Here is an 18,362-nt window from a genome sequence, read left to right as displayed (position 1 = left end):
ATAAAGAGATATTTTTGTAATATAATATAAATCAAATAAAATAAATGTTTTATCTTTTAATCTAAATTAACTTAGTTTAATTCTTCTGTTTTTAGTTTTTTTCAAATATATTTTTTTATTAAGTTTGTCTAAAATTTGACAAAGATTTGTTCAAATTACAAGTTTGAGTTATAAAATCTCCACAATACAAGTAGCTAGAAAGTTTTTCAGGGTACTAAATCCATTAATACATTTAAAAATACAATTCAAATAACAAAAAATTGCATCATTTTAAGAATTGATCCTTGGATTTTAATGAAAAAGGTCGACTGTAAAGCAATCAGACTGCGCTGATAACCGATAGTCACCTACAGGGCATAAAACAGTGAGTCAGTAAATGGGTGCACTATTAAAGCACTTCTTGCATCATGCTAACCACTTTGACACCAAGTGTCACACAGAATTTTTTTTGGAGCGAAATTTCCCCTACTATTTTTTAAACATTTTCTGGAGAGTACAACAAAATAAATAAATCACCATTTGATTAAAAATTTTCCTATTTTTTAAATATATATGATTAAATTGATAATATTCACCAAAAAAATTTCAACCTTAATTGTAAATTACATGTTTTTTTATTGAATATTCATCTATATTATATATGTATGGTTTCTCAAACCAAACTAATTGCCTATAATACTACATAGACATAGTATTTGAATCTTTAAAAAATACACTAATATCACGGCTGTCTAACCTCTAATTAAAGATAATAGTTGTAGCGGTGAGAATTGACCCATGTCATACGAGTACAAGACTCACTTCTATATATAGTGTTCAATTATGATATTTATCAAGATCATCTTTATCTGAATAATGAACAAAGAATTGAATGACAGGGCTAGAGGGTTGAGGATAATAGTGACCCAAAAACAAGATTCATCCATCTCTATGTTACGTGCAACCATCTCTATGTTACGTGCAGGGCAATACCAGAATGTCAGGGCTAGAGAATTGAGGATAATAGTGACCAAAAACAAGATTCAACCATCTCTATGTTACGATTGAGGATAATAGTGACCAAAAACAAGATTCAACCATCTCTATGTTACGTGCAGGGCTATATCCAGATGTTTGTAACATCATCATTATAAACATCAACATTGTCCCTAAAAAAAAACTGTACATTCATCTCATCATAATCATCATCGCTGCGTTTACCTCTTGGTGATAAATAATTTTGTACCTTTCCAAAAGTTGAGGGGATTGTCAGCCGCAAACTAGTCAGAAAGAATAGATTTTTACTTGGGTTGTGGTTTTTTGCTACTGCATCAGTCCTAGTCATTGAATCCCCCGATTTCCTGGATTAGCGCTTGAGGATGTTAAATAATAGGGTCAAAAAGGTATTTTACGCCATAAATTAGTGGGAAATAATTATTCTTGACTCTTTAATCCTAGTGATTCTTCATGAGAGATGTATACTCATGTAGCCGGTACAATGAGTATCATGAAAGAATTAATCTGGAGAATTCTCCTCTCCGTGTACAGGACAGATTCATGTCCATATTAAGAAAGCCATGTCCAAATAGCATGGACTATGCCTACATTATACACGCAGCATTTAATGCAACTACTGCCATTGTGATGAGACCATTGACTCCTAGTGACTGGTACTGTCAGGGTGAATCTCTTCGCCAGATGGGCATGATGCAGATAGCTCCTGCTCGATGAAGGCTCTTAAAATCTATACAGTTATGCCTCTAGTTTGGGATGTCTCGTTCTCCTCTGCACCTGGAGCCTGAGCTTCAGTTTGAATATTGTGTTGCCCGCAACTTGCAAGGCCTGACTTCAAGATTTTGGAATCGAAGTCAATGCGTCAGATGTTTGTTTAGCTAATGATGGTAACTTTAGAGGTTTAGTTGCCACCACTAGGTTGTGAAAAATGTGCCAGTGTAAGCCAATTCTTTTTGACCGAGTGACTCTGCATAATATAATTGTACTTCAACCATAAGAAAAAGGTAGAGTTGCACTGAATAATAGCATACTCTAATGAAAATCGAATTGTGTAGCTATAGTATTCCACTCCCATATTGAGAGAGCTCTACTAAAGACGAGAAATAAAATTGATGGAAAAGATCTCATTCATTAAGAGCTCAAAAATTGCTCACAGCTCTCGGAACCTGGAGACTGATGGAAGCAATCTAAAACATAGCACATGCATTGGAACAGAGGCTTTGCAGTCATCCGGAGTCAAATACTCATATAAACTGGAATCCTAACCAGAAGAGAAAAAATATTTCTATGCAAAATATCAAGCATTGCATAGATTAGAATTATTTCCTGTCTATTCACATTCTGATTTCTTGTAATGCGTCACAGAGAATATGATGCAAGACTGTATCCTCATTGTGTCCTGCATTTCATGTCCAAGCAATAAAGATAGAGCCCTCGACAATTTGACAAGAGTTCGAATTTTATCGGATATCATAAAACGCAACAGATGCTCTCGTAATAGCAAAGGCACAATGGCCACCCATCCGGTGGCTTGGATATCCATGTGTATTTAGAAAGAAACAGTGCATCGTTCGTAGTACAATGAAATCGTTATCAATTTTGACAGTCTACAAAAAAATATTTGAAAAAAAAGCATGCTGGTTGCTCCATAGTTTAGCGCAAGCTGGGATGCATCTTACAAAGTCGTCACCTCAAGGATTTCCAAAGTAGAAAAAATCTTTCATTTCTGCTTCAGGGACATCGCGGTTAATTTCTCCCCAAAGCCAGAAATACCTCAAAATTAGTGTCAGTCAGCTAATCAGAATTTTCAGATTTCTCACTGTGGATTGTATCACTAAGTTTGTCTTGTCCTTATATGTTGCTGTCAGAGGCATTTGATTCATGACTTGGTGCACTCCAGCTTTTCTCTTTATGTTTCAGTCGTCCTTGAATTGTGCAACAGTTTGTAGAAGCTCCAACTGAAGAGAGGGGCAATTCTCCTTCAAGTATTCAAACCCCTCTGACTTCATGACGTCTGCAAAATCAAACAAGATGAGATTTTTAATAGCATTAACAGATTGATGTTTCTCAACACTGAACTATTAGCTAAGTTCACAATTAGTTGAAATATGCCGCATACCTTCCAAGTTTGCGGCAGCAAATTTAAGGCATGCAGATTTGAGTTGAGAAGCCTGATATCGCTGGGCCAGTTCAAGTATTTTAGCAACAGTGTTCACACTTATTCCCTGTGATATTCTCGACTCACACAACCACCTTAACTGACGCAGACCATATCGATCTGCTGCTGTAAGCAAATGTTCGATCATTGTCTCAGGTGTCAAAAAGCAAGGGATGGATCAGAAAGCTCTTCTAAATCTGCATGCTCCTCTAAATCTGGAAGGGTATCTTTGTAAATAAAGTGTAACATAGCCTGCAACGCATTCAAGAGAATGGAAGCACATTCAAAATAACTGAGACAATTTCAATAATTTGAGGAACAAAGAATTACAAGCTCAAGGCCAAAGCTCGATCTTTCGAAACTAAATATTAAGAGAAAGCATGATTCTGAAAAGCTCACCTTAAACACCTCTGGTCTTGTATCTTCAATGCTAATTTCTTTGTCATTCCAATCATCCTGGGTGGACCCAAAAAACATGGATTTAAATACAGGTGAACGTGCTGCCAGAACCACTCTGTGAGCATGAAATTTTTCCCCTGATACATCAAATGTGACATCTGCATTTTCCACATCTTCAAGAAGTGCCCCAAATTGTTGGCCCAAGTTTGATTCAGGAATATGAATATAGTGCAATGTAGGGCCATGAATAGCAGAAACCACAACCCCAACTGTGCAACATATTTTCAGAGTATCATCCTTTACAAAATCTGATACTTCCAACTGAGCTCGCCTGTAGAAACGTTTGTAACCCCTAAAGATCCCAAAGCAAGTGAAAAGCACAAAAAACAAATTAGTATGACAACCAGATTAAAGCTGAGGCCACAAGGAGTTTTGAGGTCTCTGACCTGCAAATCCACGTACCTATTCTACCATGGAATCTTGGTAGTGTTTTTGTACAGAAGCAATGTGTGTGTATATCTCCTTGAATATTACAGCTAGAACAAACAGTTTCAGATTAAATTCTAGGCACATATTAGGACACATGATAATATAAATGAGAATGGGATTAACATGCCATAGTTCTTTTTCTAACAGTAACAGCTTATATATTAACAAAGGGAGACCGCAGCCGAACTGGACAGTCAAAATACAGATGCAAATGTTGAACTGGAAAGGCAATAAGATAGACTGGAGAGTTCTCTACTGCTGGCATACAATCCAAAATAAGACTTTCTCCCCTACATTTACTTGTCAGGCTTCAGACTAACCCGCTAGTCTAAATCCTTATGGAACTACTAACAAGCTTTCCAATTCTGAAATAAATCTACGAGTGGGGTTGGCGTCCATCTCATGACAGTAAGACCTTTTCAGCTTCACCTCTTCTCTGCACATCCAAAGAACTAATCCTTCAGCGATTTGATCACTGGCTTGTTCAGGATGGATGGCTCCTCGAATCTCTGCTAATTCATTGTGGATGGTTCTCATGACCTCCAGTACCTCAATCTGGCATTACCTTGACTGCGTCAGCTCGTCTCAAAATTCTCTGCCCAAAATCTCAGAGATGCTAACTGCTTGAAATTACACTCTACCCCATAGCACTAGCTTGCTCGCACCTCAGAAGGGATGGCAGTGATAGTCTGGTGAATGCAAAAGAGTTGGGTGTCTTGTAAAGAGAGAGAGACTCGCAGACTATCAACTTCTTCCTGCACACACATCAAATTGCCCAAGGTCACTGGCTTCTAGGGATCAGGCTCCAAAGCTCCCTGGAAATAGTGGACTGCAGAGAATGTTTAATTCTCAGCAGACAAATTGAACGGTAGCAAAAGCATACAAAGCCCTTCATACTGGATGCTTCCAGCTTCAATTTGAATAACCTCTAAGCAATCCTTTCTACACCAGTTTGGGGGGGTTAACCTTGTATTGAATGGGGGCTCGAGCTCGTGCCAAGGATGGGAAAACAGATGAATAAACACTAGAAAAGGAGTTATGGAGGTGATGGACCTATGACATATGTCAAGGGTCACTCATGAACAACACCAAAGATTCTCCTAGGCCACCTTTCCATTGCAAAATTTACAAAGATAGTATAATATTCAATGACAGGTTCGATAGGGTCTATATATCAGAAAGTCCACATACTTCAATACATCTTACATACCTGACCCTATCCATTTTTCTTTTTTTTCTTGTTTGTTTGCACAAGCACTGAATCTCCTCGAGACAAGGTGGAAACAGATGTTTCCAGAAGAGGGGTATAACATGTAGGCATCGAAAGTAACATGGTACAGGTATTAACTGTGTACTAGGGATTCATGGATTGACGTGCAACCCCAGATAGAAAAGACACGACAGTAGATCTCGATCACTTACAAAAATGATCTCAGTGACAGAACTTCGAAGCCCTTTATGTTAAGAAAAATATCAATAATGTCTATTACTCAAAAAATGTTTAGCTTCAATTTACAGAGTCAAAATTAAGTAAATATAAGCGAAAGTGAAACATAGAATCGTATCAAAAATTTATTAGGTTGCATTCAACAAGTTCAGTGTCCATTGGGAAAAGCCTTCACCAAAAAGATACTGCACTACAAATTCCGATGACGAGCATACAAGACTTGGTGAAAGGAAAGATTGTCCTTAATAACAATTATTTCTATATTCTATAACTCAAGACCAGTGTTGCAAAGTTGCAAACATCATGTCAACAAATATATCACCAAGTGCCCAGAAAGACACTTATCAACAACGTCAGAGAAAATTTCAGAAAATATCAGCAAACTCGAACATATATAAAAGAATTTATTCAAAAAAATTCAATTTTTTAAATGTCTAGAGCAACCCCCTCTAGCACTTTATGGACAAATGTAACAACGAATAACCCCTTTGATCTCAATACCCTGCTTTCCCTCTTCAAAATGGGCTAAAAAAATCAAATATCTGCTAACTTAACTGATATTTTCCAATTTCTCACAATATTCTGGCAATATATTGCACTATATTCAAAATTTGAAAAAATTGTGATTTTTTCTAGCAATAATCTCACCAAGCTGACAGAATCATGATGTATCACTATGTTGGCAATATATTATTGATATCTGCGACACTGCTCAAGACCAAAGAGTAGTTTTAAGGATTCCCCTCCTCATGGCTGGTCCCATCCTTAGCCATCCACATTATGGGTTCACCAGATTGAGCAGGGGTCATCTGTCATCTCCGCTGCTTGTTGGAACTATAATGGCATACAGTTTTTTTCTTCTTAAGATATATTATGATCTGTTTGGTGTTGAATTTTGTAGCTATGGTCGGTCTTCATAATTAATATTTTAGCGCTTGAAATATATGTAATGATTAATATAAGACATGTTCTTCATGTCAGTTTCAAAAGAGAAAAATTTTGAATTTTGAATACTGAATTTTTGGCTTCAAAGTTGTCAAATTGGCCCTCCTTCAAGTCAAGTTGACCACAGTTGAAGTGGCACCCATTCAGCCTCTCAGAAACCTATAAATAAGGCATTCGACCTCCTCCAAGCATAATTCGGATCATCACAAGAAAAGATATCTTCTGGTAATCAAAGCAAAGGAGAAGAAGACAAGAGGGATGAAGAAGGACGCAGACATCTCTAGCTTCCTCTATCTCTATCTCGGACGTGTGAAATCATCCTTCTGCAGCTTCGAACATGTGGTTTCTGCACAGTTTCTGGGCAGCAGGACCAAAATTTCTGGGCAGCAGCGCCGAATTTTTGGGCAGTTTCTGGGCAAAGAAGAAGGTCGAATTTTGGCCTAGGCAAATCAGGCAGAGCCGAGATTGTTGAGCAGATTGAAGACTTGACAGGAGGGCTGTTTGACCAGGTTTGACCGGAGTTGTATTGCTGGTCAGTTTGACCTTTGTATTTGACTAGAAGAATTAGGTTTGCCTCTTGTTGAACTGAAGAATTTATCTAAAATTGTTGGGTTTTTCCCCCAAGAGGGTTTTCCCAAGGTTAATCATTGTGATCTCTATTGTTCTAATGTTTTCATGTTTGAATTTCAGAAGTATAATTGCTTAATGATGAACTGGAAGTGCTAAAATAATATCTATATCATCAGAAGTAATTATCAGTTTTTAGAAATTAATGTTTGTATCTATTGCACTTGAAAAATCAACATGGAATCAAAGCTTTGGTGAAGGAAAGCACATTGAGATCACTCTTGATGACACCTACATCTGCAGTCTGATTGTTTCACTATAACCATGGGTTCCTCTATGAAGTCCGAGAACAAGTTGGAAGGAGCTACAAATTCCAGGGCCTGGAAGACAACAATTGATCTCATTCTCGCAAAGAATGATGTTTTGGATCTAGTAAAAGACAATGGTCCACCAACTTTCTAGGACAGGGAAGCGCAGGTGTAATGTCCTCTACAAATTGATGACAAATGGAACTCATTAGCCTATCCATCCCCATAGGCTATAGTCCCCCTAAAAAGGGGGAAAGAACCCCAAATACCCATTATTAGGCAAGTTTTGGGGCAGATGGGCAAAAAAATCCAGAATTTTCAATTGAGGTTTTGAGTAAGATATACTCAATCACTTAAGATGATGAAACCCCTCAAGAAAATCTATAAATAGAGGAGGATTTAATTCAATGTGGAGCATAATAGGTGGATCATCTCATTCATTTCTTGAGCGTTAGCTCTGAGGGTTTTAAGACCCTCTTTTTTACTTTGTCAATTTCGAAGGTGAAAGATTCCACCCTAGTTGACAACTTGACACCATAGATTCTTTCTCTGTTTTGAGCATAGGAACACTTCTGAAGGAGCGAAATTTTTGGTTGGATTGACTCCTATTCTGGGCACAGGAAATCTATTCAAAGCAGTGAATTCGGTTAAAGGTTTTTTTGTTCTTGATCTAGGCACAAAACATCACCGAGAAAGGCAGTGAGGGATTCCAGTTGAAATATAAACTTGTCCTAGCACAGTGAGTTGAAGCGAGCTCCCTCTCTGAAGGAATCAGACCCTCTGGAGGTTATCATCTGCGTTGATGCATGATCGAACCCTAGCCCTGAAGCTGGATCTTCCTACATTACCCTTGAATGCACAACGATCCTTATTTATGGAATCAACAGGGTCCGAGTGAAGTCCCGTAATGTAAAGACATAAACTGTAGTTTTTGTGGCGGTATTTTTAGCATGTAAGCGGCCCTGTGAGAGCCCTGAAGTTGTCCACAGTTGGGGAGACGTATTTACACAGGTCAACGAAGGGTTATTTTCTTTGCCTGCAGCACAGAATAATTCCACAGTCCGACCCCATTTATGAAGCACGCACAAATTGTCAAGCAAGGAGCATTCCACAGTCTGACCCCATTTACGAAGCACATACAGATTGCCATGCAAGGAGCAATCTGAATTTAGTCACCAATAGAAAATTACGATTGTAAGAAATTCGAACGGGAATCTATATACAGTTGGCGTTAGTTAAAATTTGTATCTGGTTTTGAAGCCCAGGATTTGCATTCGTTATGTGTGGATTATGAATTTTTCTGTTGAACTGTAACCATCAAATTTGCATCTGGGCACTAATAATACTACATTGGCTGGTTTATTTGTGTTGAGAATAATGCATGATTATATTGTATTACTGTTTCTTGGAAAAATTTATTTACTGGAGACAGTTTGTTACTTGTGATTAAATTTATTTACTGGAGATAAACCATAAGGAAAAAATTACCCTAGCTTATTACAGTGGTATCAAAGCGCTGGAATCCTGCCAGCCTGTGAGTTTTGTGCATGTTTCCAGGAGATACAAGTAACATTACAGTAAGGAAGAATAAGGGTAATCACAGGGAAGCCATGGAGGGTAAGGAGGAACGAGGAGATCCAGACACCAAAGATCTCTTACATGTATTGATACATGGACAGACAGAAATATCAAATTTAATATTACAGGGGCAGCAGCAAGGACAACAGATAATGCACACTCTGGCTCAAGGCCAGAAACAACTTGCTCAACTAATGACTCATCTCGTAGGTAATGAAAATGTTGCTTGCAACAACAGAACTAACATGGGAGGGAGTGGTAATCATAACCCTGGTCCTCCTCACACCGGGGAAACCAACAGGAGGAGTCAACGATTGTTGCTTCCTCAATTCACGAATAATCAAGCCACGGCAAACCAAGAAGCTTTAGAACCAAACAGACTGTTGGATGGTTACTTTCGGGAATATGCAGCGCTAGAAGAAACACGCAAGATGCCATGACCTTCAATGAATACAATAATTTCCAATTCAGAAACAAACCCAGGGTACAGCCTAATTCCAATCTAATATGCAAGGTGAGTAAACTTTCCCTTCCCTCATTTGATGGATCATCTAAATGTACAGAAAGATCTTGGGTGCAAAAATTGGACACCTACTTAGGCTCAACCCTATGCCAAAAGCAGATGCGATCCAATATGCCACACTGCATCTAGAAGGCAAAGCGCATGAATGGTGGTGTCATGGTCTAGTAACACTGGGGCATGCCAACATTACTTATGAAGATTTTACGTAAAGGCTATTAGAAAGAGTTGACCGAAAGAACCCAAACATCTACTTCAGAGAATTGGCACTTCTCAAGCAGACGAGCTTGCATGAAGAATTCATTTCAGAATTTGAACGTATCGCTGTAATGGTAACAGATTTATCTCAAGAAAGATTAGTCATACTTTTTACAGAAGCTTTATCCGAACAACTACAAGGTTGGGTAAAAGCATTCAACCCCACGACCCTTTAAGAGGCTATCAAGATAACTTGTTATATGGGGAATGCCATAATCAAATCTAAAGCCCCTCCCAAACCTTTCATTCCTCCAAAAGATAACAAGAAGGCCCCTCAATGTGCTTGGCCCAAAAGGGACAGGGCAGATGAGGAGACTCGTCGCGAACTATGGACGAAAAAGCTATGTTTTACTTGCATGGATCCATGGGAACCTAGACATCACTGTTTGGGAAAGGGGAAGATTCACTACATTTAAGTGCTCTCTATCGACAAAGAAGAAGAAGAGACCACTCTAAGTACTGAAGAAGAGCCACCTCACAAGGAAGCAAAAGAAGAAGAAAAACCTAGCAATCACAAGGAAGAATCACCAGAAGAAGCAAAAGGTGAAGAAAGGGCTAGTGGAGAAAAGAAGTTTCGTCCCCAAGTCAAGATTGCAACCCTTTCCGGCACACCCAAGTATTACACCTTTAAGGTCATGGGAGTTGTCAAGGTACAATGCATCACAACACTAATTGATGGAGGAGCCACACACAATTTCATTGATGCAACGCTAGTGGCCAAAAGAAGACTTCCCACCGAAGAGTTTGAAGGCCTGGATGTAATCATTGCGGATGGATACAACTTGGATCGCACACAAATGATCTCAGGTTTGATAGTAACTCTTGGAAACTATACTTTTACTAGTGATTTCTATGTATTAGATCTTGCAGATCTCAATATGGTATTAGGGGTTCAATGTCGTATTCGTTGGGAAAGCACACAATGGACTACCAAGCATTGGAGATGGAATTTAAAACACCAAATGGCAATCGGGTAGTCTTGAGAGGTATGGCAAACAGCAAGCCAAAGGTCGTTTCAGCCAAAAGAATGGAAGCTATCTTCAGGCACGGTGATGTCGCATATGCAGCAAACCATAGGATCACGAGCCAAAAGGTCCCTAGCAGCGATAAAATGCAGTACAACAAAAATATTCAACAAATAATAGACAAGCATGCTTCAGTGTTTGGTGACATTCCTTCAAGATTTCCTCCTAAGAGAGGATTCAAGCACACTATAGAATTTGAAGAGGGAGCTAAGCTTGTGATCACCACGCCTTATTGGCACCTGAAGAAATGCAAGGACAAAATGGGAAAAACCATCCAAGAATTGTTAGCCATGGGCCACATTAGACCCCGCTCAAGCCCGTTTGCATCGTCCATAGTCTTGGTGAAGAAGAAGGATGGCACATGGAGAATGTGTATTGATTACAGAGCGTTGAACAAAAAAATTTATCAAAAACACCATCAAAAACAAGTACCCCATTCCCAAGATCGATGAATAGTTGAATGAACTCCAGTGTTCCACGGGGACTCGCCCCCCCCCCTATGGGTCTAGTTTCCTAGCTCCCCCGCGCTCCGGGGACTTGGGGACGAGTAGGGGACGTTTCCCCACGCTCCCAAAATGGAGGAAACTCAGGGGGCGTGCCAGGAAACGTTTCCCTTCCCTGAGGAGGCGTTTCAGAAAAGGGGGACGTGGGGGGACGTGGGGGGCGTGGGGGGATGAGAGGGGGCGAGAGGGGACGTGGGGAAACGAAGGGGGGCGTGGCACACTTTTAATGCATTAAAAACCATTTTAAATTTTTAATTAACTAAACATTGAACTTAATCTTTAATTTAGAGTTAATTAACGTTTAGGGTTTTGGAAAATCGTTGTTTCATGTTATAAAACCAGCACCCTGAACCATGAACAACACACTCACAACGACACAGCCTTTGCAAGTTCGCTGAGCGCTCCACTCACAGCGTTGGATTTCATTGTTCGGATTCATCATTCTAGAGGGAGCTGATTTCATCTCATGTGAATATCTAACATCCAACTGGCATACTTGAGTAAGGCCAGGTATTCATATATACATAAGAATTTTAAATTCAGTTCAATTTATCTAAAATATATATTTGCACATATGATCACTTTATTCTAGTTTTTTGTGTTGAACTTGGTGCAAATATCTAACTTCTCCAAGTTAAGGTCTCGTCTGTACTGGTTGATGTTTATCGAGGCTCTTTCTGAACAGAAGATTTGCAAGGTGGAGTAAAGCCCAACTTTCATATTTTCAGATTTGCAAATTTGCGGGTGTTTCAGAGATATAATATAATTCTGCATAAAAGTTGACCATATTCTGTTCGTGCAGTCTATCTCTCTCTGCAGGTGAAGTGAGGGCCCATTATTAGGTTGCCTTCATGAAAAGAGATCCATAATATATCATGTTGCGTTTCATTTCTTGCTGGAATTAACAATCATATGCTTATTTCTCTCTCTCCAGGTGAAGCGAGGGTCCTTAATTGGTTGGCTTCATGAAAAGAGATCCATAGTATATCATGTTACTTTTCATTTCGTGCTGGAAATAAAATCATATGCTTATTTCTCTCTCCAGGTGAAGTGAGGGCCCATATTAGGATGGCTTCATGAAAAGATATCCATAATATATCATGTTACTTTTCATTTCTTTCCAGAAATAAAAATCATATGCTTATTCTGAGTGAATCATTTCACATCGACAATGGTCAGAGTGGACAAACCAGGGATCCACAATGGGAGAAGCACTGTACAAGTACTGTAAATACTAAAAAAGCTATGTTACAGTTCAGAACATCTCAGGCTCCCTAGAAGGTTTTATGGTGCATTCAGGCTATATTCGAACAAAATAATTATAATAAATTGGAGATTTATATGTTTTACGCTTTTAGTTTTAATCATGTCCATATTTATCTACTACTAACTATTTGTCTTGTGATCCTGTTAAAGATTGAAGTTTATATTGCATGAAACATATCATTGCAGTTAGATACACTTATACCTATTGGAAGCTCAGTGTAATGTTCACTTCAAATTAAAGAAAGTTTCTACAGCTGCAAAATGTGGCTTTTTCAGGGTAATTTCAGTCGTGCCTAATAATATAAAATTGTTTTCTATAAAAATTTAGAGCATATGGGAGCCTTTAGCATTTGGCATTTTTGCCAATGATGACTCTTGATGTATCAGACTTGACTTTAATCTTTTATAAATTTGGACAATGTCAAATGATATTCATATCAATGATCATGCTTTGTAGCTTTTCAATTCAAACCAAATTGTCATAGTGGACTCAATTAATAAATTATATTTTATATTTATAAATTTTTAAGACCCTGACGCTCCCCCACGTTTCCTAAAAAATGGTAGGGAGATTTTGCATAGGCCGCTCCCGCGCCCCCTTGCTCCCTCCGCCCCCGCGCCCCCTTGCTCCCTCGCCCCCTCGTCTTGGAACCTTGGTGGAACATTGATGAACTCCATGGGGTGGTGTACTTTCTAAAGATCGATTTACGATACAAATAGCATCAAAAACGAGTTTGAGAGGAAGACGAGCCAAAAACAGCATTTAGGTGCCACTGTAGACACTTTGAATTTTTGGTCATGCCATTTGACCTAACCAACACCCCCGCTACTTTCCAATCCTGCATGAACAACATTTTCAACAAGCAGTTAAGGAAGTTTTTGTTGGTGTTCTTTGACGACTTTCTCATCTACAGTAAGACATGGGATGATCACTTGGGACATTTGGATCAAATCTTGAGCATCATGCAAAAACAGTCCCTTTATGCCAAGGCATCAAAGTGCGAGTTCAGGTTGATGGAAATTCTTTATTTGGGACATGTGATTAGCACAAAGGAGGTAAAAGCCCATCAAAAAACGATCCAGGCAATAGTGGATTGGCCTACACCCAAAACTCTAATAGATTACGAGGGTTCCTCGGGATCTACAACTACTGTCGACGGTTCTACAGTAAGACGTGGGATGAACACTTGGGACATTTGGATCAAATCTTGAGCATCATGCAAAACAGGTCCCTTTATGCCAAGGCATCAAAGTGCGAGTTCTGGTTGATTGAAATTCTTTATTTGGGACATGTGATTAGCACAAAGGAGGTAAAAGCCCATCAAGAAAAGATCCAGGCAATAGTGGATTGGCCTACACCCAAAACTCTAACAGAATTACAAGGGTTCCTCAGGATCTATAACTACTGTTGACGGTTCGTTACTGTTGACGGTTTGTTAAAGGGTTTTCGCAGTTAAGTGCACCTCTGACGGACTTAACCAAAAAGGGAGCATTCAAGTGGACAGGAGAATCTGACAGGGCGTTTAACAAGCTCAAAGAAATAATGAGCTCATGTCCAGTACTGGCTCTTCCTAAATTTGGACAACCATTCATATTAGAGTGCAATGCGTCAAGGGAGGGAATAAGGGTCATCCTAATGCAAAAGGGCCATCCTATCACATTCGAAAGTCGAAAGCTTGAAGATTCAAAAAGACTTTACTCCATATATGACAAAGAAATGTTGGCTATCATGCACGCGTTGGAAAAAATCCGACAGCATTTGGTGGGCAACGAGTTCAAAGTTGAGATAGACCACAATAGCCTACGCCATTTTTTGGGACAAAGTGACCTGAACGAATGACAACAAAAATGGGTAAATAAAATCCAAGCTTATGATTTTGACATCGAGTATGTGAGGGAAAAAGAATGTCGTGGTCAACCCACTTTTTGGAAACCAATAACATGTGCCCTCATAAAACTCAGAGAAGATTGGAAGACACACCTCTCAGCTAGAGTATTCCAAGAACCAATTTGCCTGCGCACAAATCGACAAGATCATCCAGGATGATAGATACAAAATAGTTGATGGAGTCATTTATTACAAAGACAGAATATGCTTGGTTCTTGAATCTACACTCAGAAAGAATATTTTGATGGTTACACATGATATTCCGTAAGTTGGGCATCAAGGATTCTTCAAGACATATAGACAAATTCGGGAATGATTCTCATGGAAAGGGCTCAAGGAAGATGGGATGAAATACGTCAGGGTATGCTTGACATGCCAACAGAATAAGGGTGAGCATACACATCCTGCAGATCTTCTCCAACCTCTACCAATCCCAGAACAGAAATGGAAGAGCATCTCAATGGATTTCATCACAAGGTTACCCAAACCGCAAGGGAAATACTGTATCTACACAGTGGTAGACAGGTTGACTAAATATGCACACTTTTTTTCCATCTTAATTGATTACTTGGCCAAACAAGTGGCAAAATTGTTTTTCAAAGAGATCTTTAAACTACATGGACTGCCAAAAAATATAGTGAGCAATCGTGACAGTAGATTTATGGGCGCATTTTGGCAGGAGATTTTCAGGCTAGTGGGAACTGAATTGATCCCTAGCACTAGCTATCACCCTCAAACCCATAGCCAGACAAAAATTGTGAATAAGTGGATTAGGGGTACCTAAGCAACTATGTGACAGGTTAGCAAGAGGCATGGATTAAGTTGTTGTACCTTGGGGAGCATTCAGAGAACACCACCTACCACCTATCCATTGGGATGACACCCTTCAGAGCTTTGCATGAATATGATGCACCATCCTTCATCGACAGGATTTTTGGAGATAGCAAGGCACCTATTGCCAAAGACAGGATACAGGAGAATCGAGACATTCTCAAAGTACTCAAGCATAGCATATAGGTTGCTCAAAATCAGTAGAAGTTGTACGCAGACCAACATCGAACATAACACAAGTTTGAGGTAGGAGATCTTATTTTCTTACGATTGCAACCTTATAGACATTCTAGTATTCTACACTCAAGAAGAGCAGGGTGGAAAAACTAAAACAAGGATTTTATGGGCCTTACAAAGTTATCCGTAGAGTTGGCGAGGTGGCATATGAGTTGGAGCTACCGAGTGGCAGCATAATCCACAATGTATTCCATGTGCCCTGCCTCAAAAAGGTTGTGGGTCAGCAGGTCACCACCTCTATTGAATTGCCACCATTAGATGAAAAGAGGAAACTAGCACTGATCCCAAAAACGATCATGATCGTGCATGAAAAGAAGTTATGAGGAAGAGTAATTCTGGAATATCTCATCAAATGGAAAAATTTATCGGAGGAGGATGTGACGTGGGAAGGAGAACAGACTTTGCAACACTCGAACTTGGAATTGCTTGAGGGCAAGCGATTTCGAGCAAGGAGGATTGTAATTTCCTCTACAAATTGAGGACAAATGGGACTCATTAGCCTATCCAACCCCGTAGGCTATAGTCCCCTTAAAAAGGGGGAAAAACCACAAAATACCCATTATTGGGCAAGTTTTGGGGCAGTTGGGCGAAAAAATCCAGAATTGGGGTTTTGAGTAAGATTTACTCAATCACTTAAGATGATGAAACCCCTTAAGAAAAAGGTGGATCATCTCATTTGTTTCTTCAACATTAGCTCTAAGGGTTTTAGACCCCTTAATTTTTTTCCTTTATCAATTTCAGTTGTGAAAGTTTCCACCTTAGTTGACACCATCCACTATTTCTCTCTATTTTGGGCATAGAAACACTTCTGAAGGAGGAGCAAAATTCTTGGTTCGATTACCTCCTATTCTAGGCACAGGAAATCTATTGGAAGCAGTGAATTTCGTTAAGGGTTTTTTTGTTATTGATCTGGGCACAAAACATCACCTACAAAGGCAACAAGGGATTACTGTTGAAATATAATCTTGACTTGGCACAGCGAGTTGAAGCGAGCTCCCTCTCTGAAGGAATTGAAACCTCTAGAGGTTACCATCTGCATTGATACATGATCGAACACTAGCTCTAAAGCTAGGTCTTCCTACATTACCCACAAACGCACAATATCCCTTATTTATGGAATCGACAAGGTCCGAGTGAACTCTCGTAACATAAAAACGGAAGCTATAGTTTTTGTGAAGGTTTGTTTTAGCATGTAAGTGACCCTGTGAGAGCCTCGAAGTTGTCCACAGTTGGGAAGACGTATTTACACAAATCAACAAAGGGTTGTTTTCTTTGCCTGCAACACAGAATAATTCCATAGTCCGACCCCATTTATGAAGCAAGCACAAATTTTCAAGCAAGGAGTGTTCCACAGTCTAACCCCATTTACAAAGCACGTACAGATTGCCATGCAAGGAGCAATCCAGATTTAGTCACCGTAAGGAAATTAGGATTGTAGGAAATTCAAGTAGGAATCTATATAGGGTCGGCGTTAGTTTTGCAGCGCAAGATTTGCATTTGTTATACGTGGATTATGAATTTTTCTATTAAATTGTAACCGTCATATTTGCATCTAGGCATTGATACTACTACATTCACTGGTTTATTTGTGTTGAGAATAATGCAAGATTCTATTGTATCACTGTCTCTTGGAAAAATTGAATCGTTTATTTATTATACCACTGAAAATAAGGAATAGACATTTTGCTACTTGTGATTAAATTTATTTGTTGGAGATAAACCATAATAGGGAAGAAGTCATCCTAGCTCATTACAGTGGTAGTGGAGATAAACACAAGGGGAAAGCATATAAGCAACCCCAACGTTGGAGTCATAAAAATTGTAAAATTATTAAAAATTTAATATATAAAAATAAAAAATAAAATCCCAAAATATGTTAATAATTAAATAGTAAATCTTAATAATTATGAAATGTAGATCTAAATTGAAATTCATCACTTTGTATTAGACTATTAAGAATTATCATTTCTGCAATGTACATCTAAAAGTAAATTGAATCCACCATTTGACATTATGCAATGTTCCTTCTAAATTCCTCATTTGGCATTATGCGAGGTGCATCTAAATTAAATTCATCATTTGACAATTGAAATTATGCAATGCACATCTAAAAGTAAATTCATCATATGGCAATGACAATATGCTTAAGTATAAAACAATGTTATGAGAATGAGACCGATCATTGAACCGGCAAACCCCCTAGACTAGGAACCAATCAAAAAAACTAGACCAAAAAATGATCAACCAAAAACACACAAAATATTCAAATTTTAAAGAAAAACACATATATTCATGTGCATTCATATGACTCCAAACCATTTATACACAAGTAAAAGTTATCATTTATATAGCTTGTAAGGGTGTACATAACCAAAATAGCACTAAGTGCAATCCTTCTCTAAACTAAATATACATCAACAAACAAGCTCCACATGGCCTCTAGCATCCAAAAAAAAATCATGTTACAGCAAATACCTACATATCATCAAAAGCATTGCCTATATCGGGATCTTTGTCATCAATATCACCCTCTAAGCATTGAAATAATATAGAAAAAACATAGCATGTCAAGTCAAGATTATGTTTGAGTGATGGGTACGTTTTTAGTTGGCTCATGGTAGAGGAGTTTGACAACCAATGCCACTAACATCATTGTACATAGAGGGCTTCGTGCTCTGGATTAAATACTAGTTCCATACCCTCGAGTTGAAGAATGTAACTAGTGACAATCTTCATAATTGTATGAGTCATGAAGTATGTATTTGTCAAAATAAAGAAAAAGAAAATCATTTATTAGCATGGGTTGCATGCTTTATTATTTTATTTTTAGGTCATAGCCTCCATTGAAGGCTTAAAGGGTTTGTGTCTAGAGTCCTAGTCCCTGTCATCATGTAATAGACCCTTATTGTGTTTTGTTAATCAAGAAAGAAAATTATTATTGAGTCAAAAA

At 38.6% G+C, this 18,362-nt stretch overlaps 1 protein-coding gene and 1 pseudogene across 2 annotated transcripts in view; both read right to left on the bottom strand.

The window, feature by feature from the left end:
* Positions 1-328: 328 nt before the first annotated feature.
* The window catches only part of LOC149213521 (BTB/POZ and MATH domain-containing protein 4-like), a 173,047-nt gene continuing 155,013 nt past the window's right edge, over positions 329-18,362 (bottom strand). The window contains exon 3 of the mRNA XM_089392043.1: positions 329-347. Within this exon, the coding sequence (XP_089248169.1) occupies positions 344-347 (4 nt within the window). The 3' untranslated portion in view covers positions 329-343. The remainder of the gene's footprint in view (positions 348-18,362) is intronic.
* LOC149213523 (BTB/POZ and MATH domain-containing protein 4-like) overlaps positions 2,435-18,362 on the bottom strand; it is an 83,638-nt pseudogene continuing 67,710 nt past the window's right edge. Inside the window, exons 2-4 of the transcript XR_016250829.1 lie at positions 3,551-3,902; positions 3,113-3,403; positions 2,435-3,007 (exon numbers count right to left, since the gene is read on the bottom strand). The product of XR_016250829.1 is annotated as a BTB/POZ and MATH domain-containing protein 4-like (transcript). The remainder of the gene's footprint in view (positions 3,008-3,112; positions 3,404-3,550; positions 3,903-18,362) is intronic.

This window comes from Pinus tabuliformis, chromosome 1_1, assembly GCF_031772625.1.
Source record: "Pinus tabuliformis cultivar Carrire ecotype Pingquan chromosome 1_1, CPIR1, whole genome shotgun sequence".
Taxonomy (NCBI): Eukaryota; Viridiplantae; Streptophyta; class Pinopsida; order Pinales; family Pinaceae; genus Pinus; species Pinus tabuliformis.
This window is presented reverse-complemented; position numbering and strand designations above follow the sequence as displayed.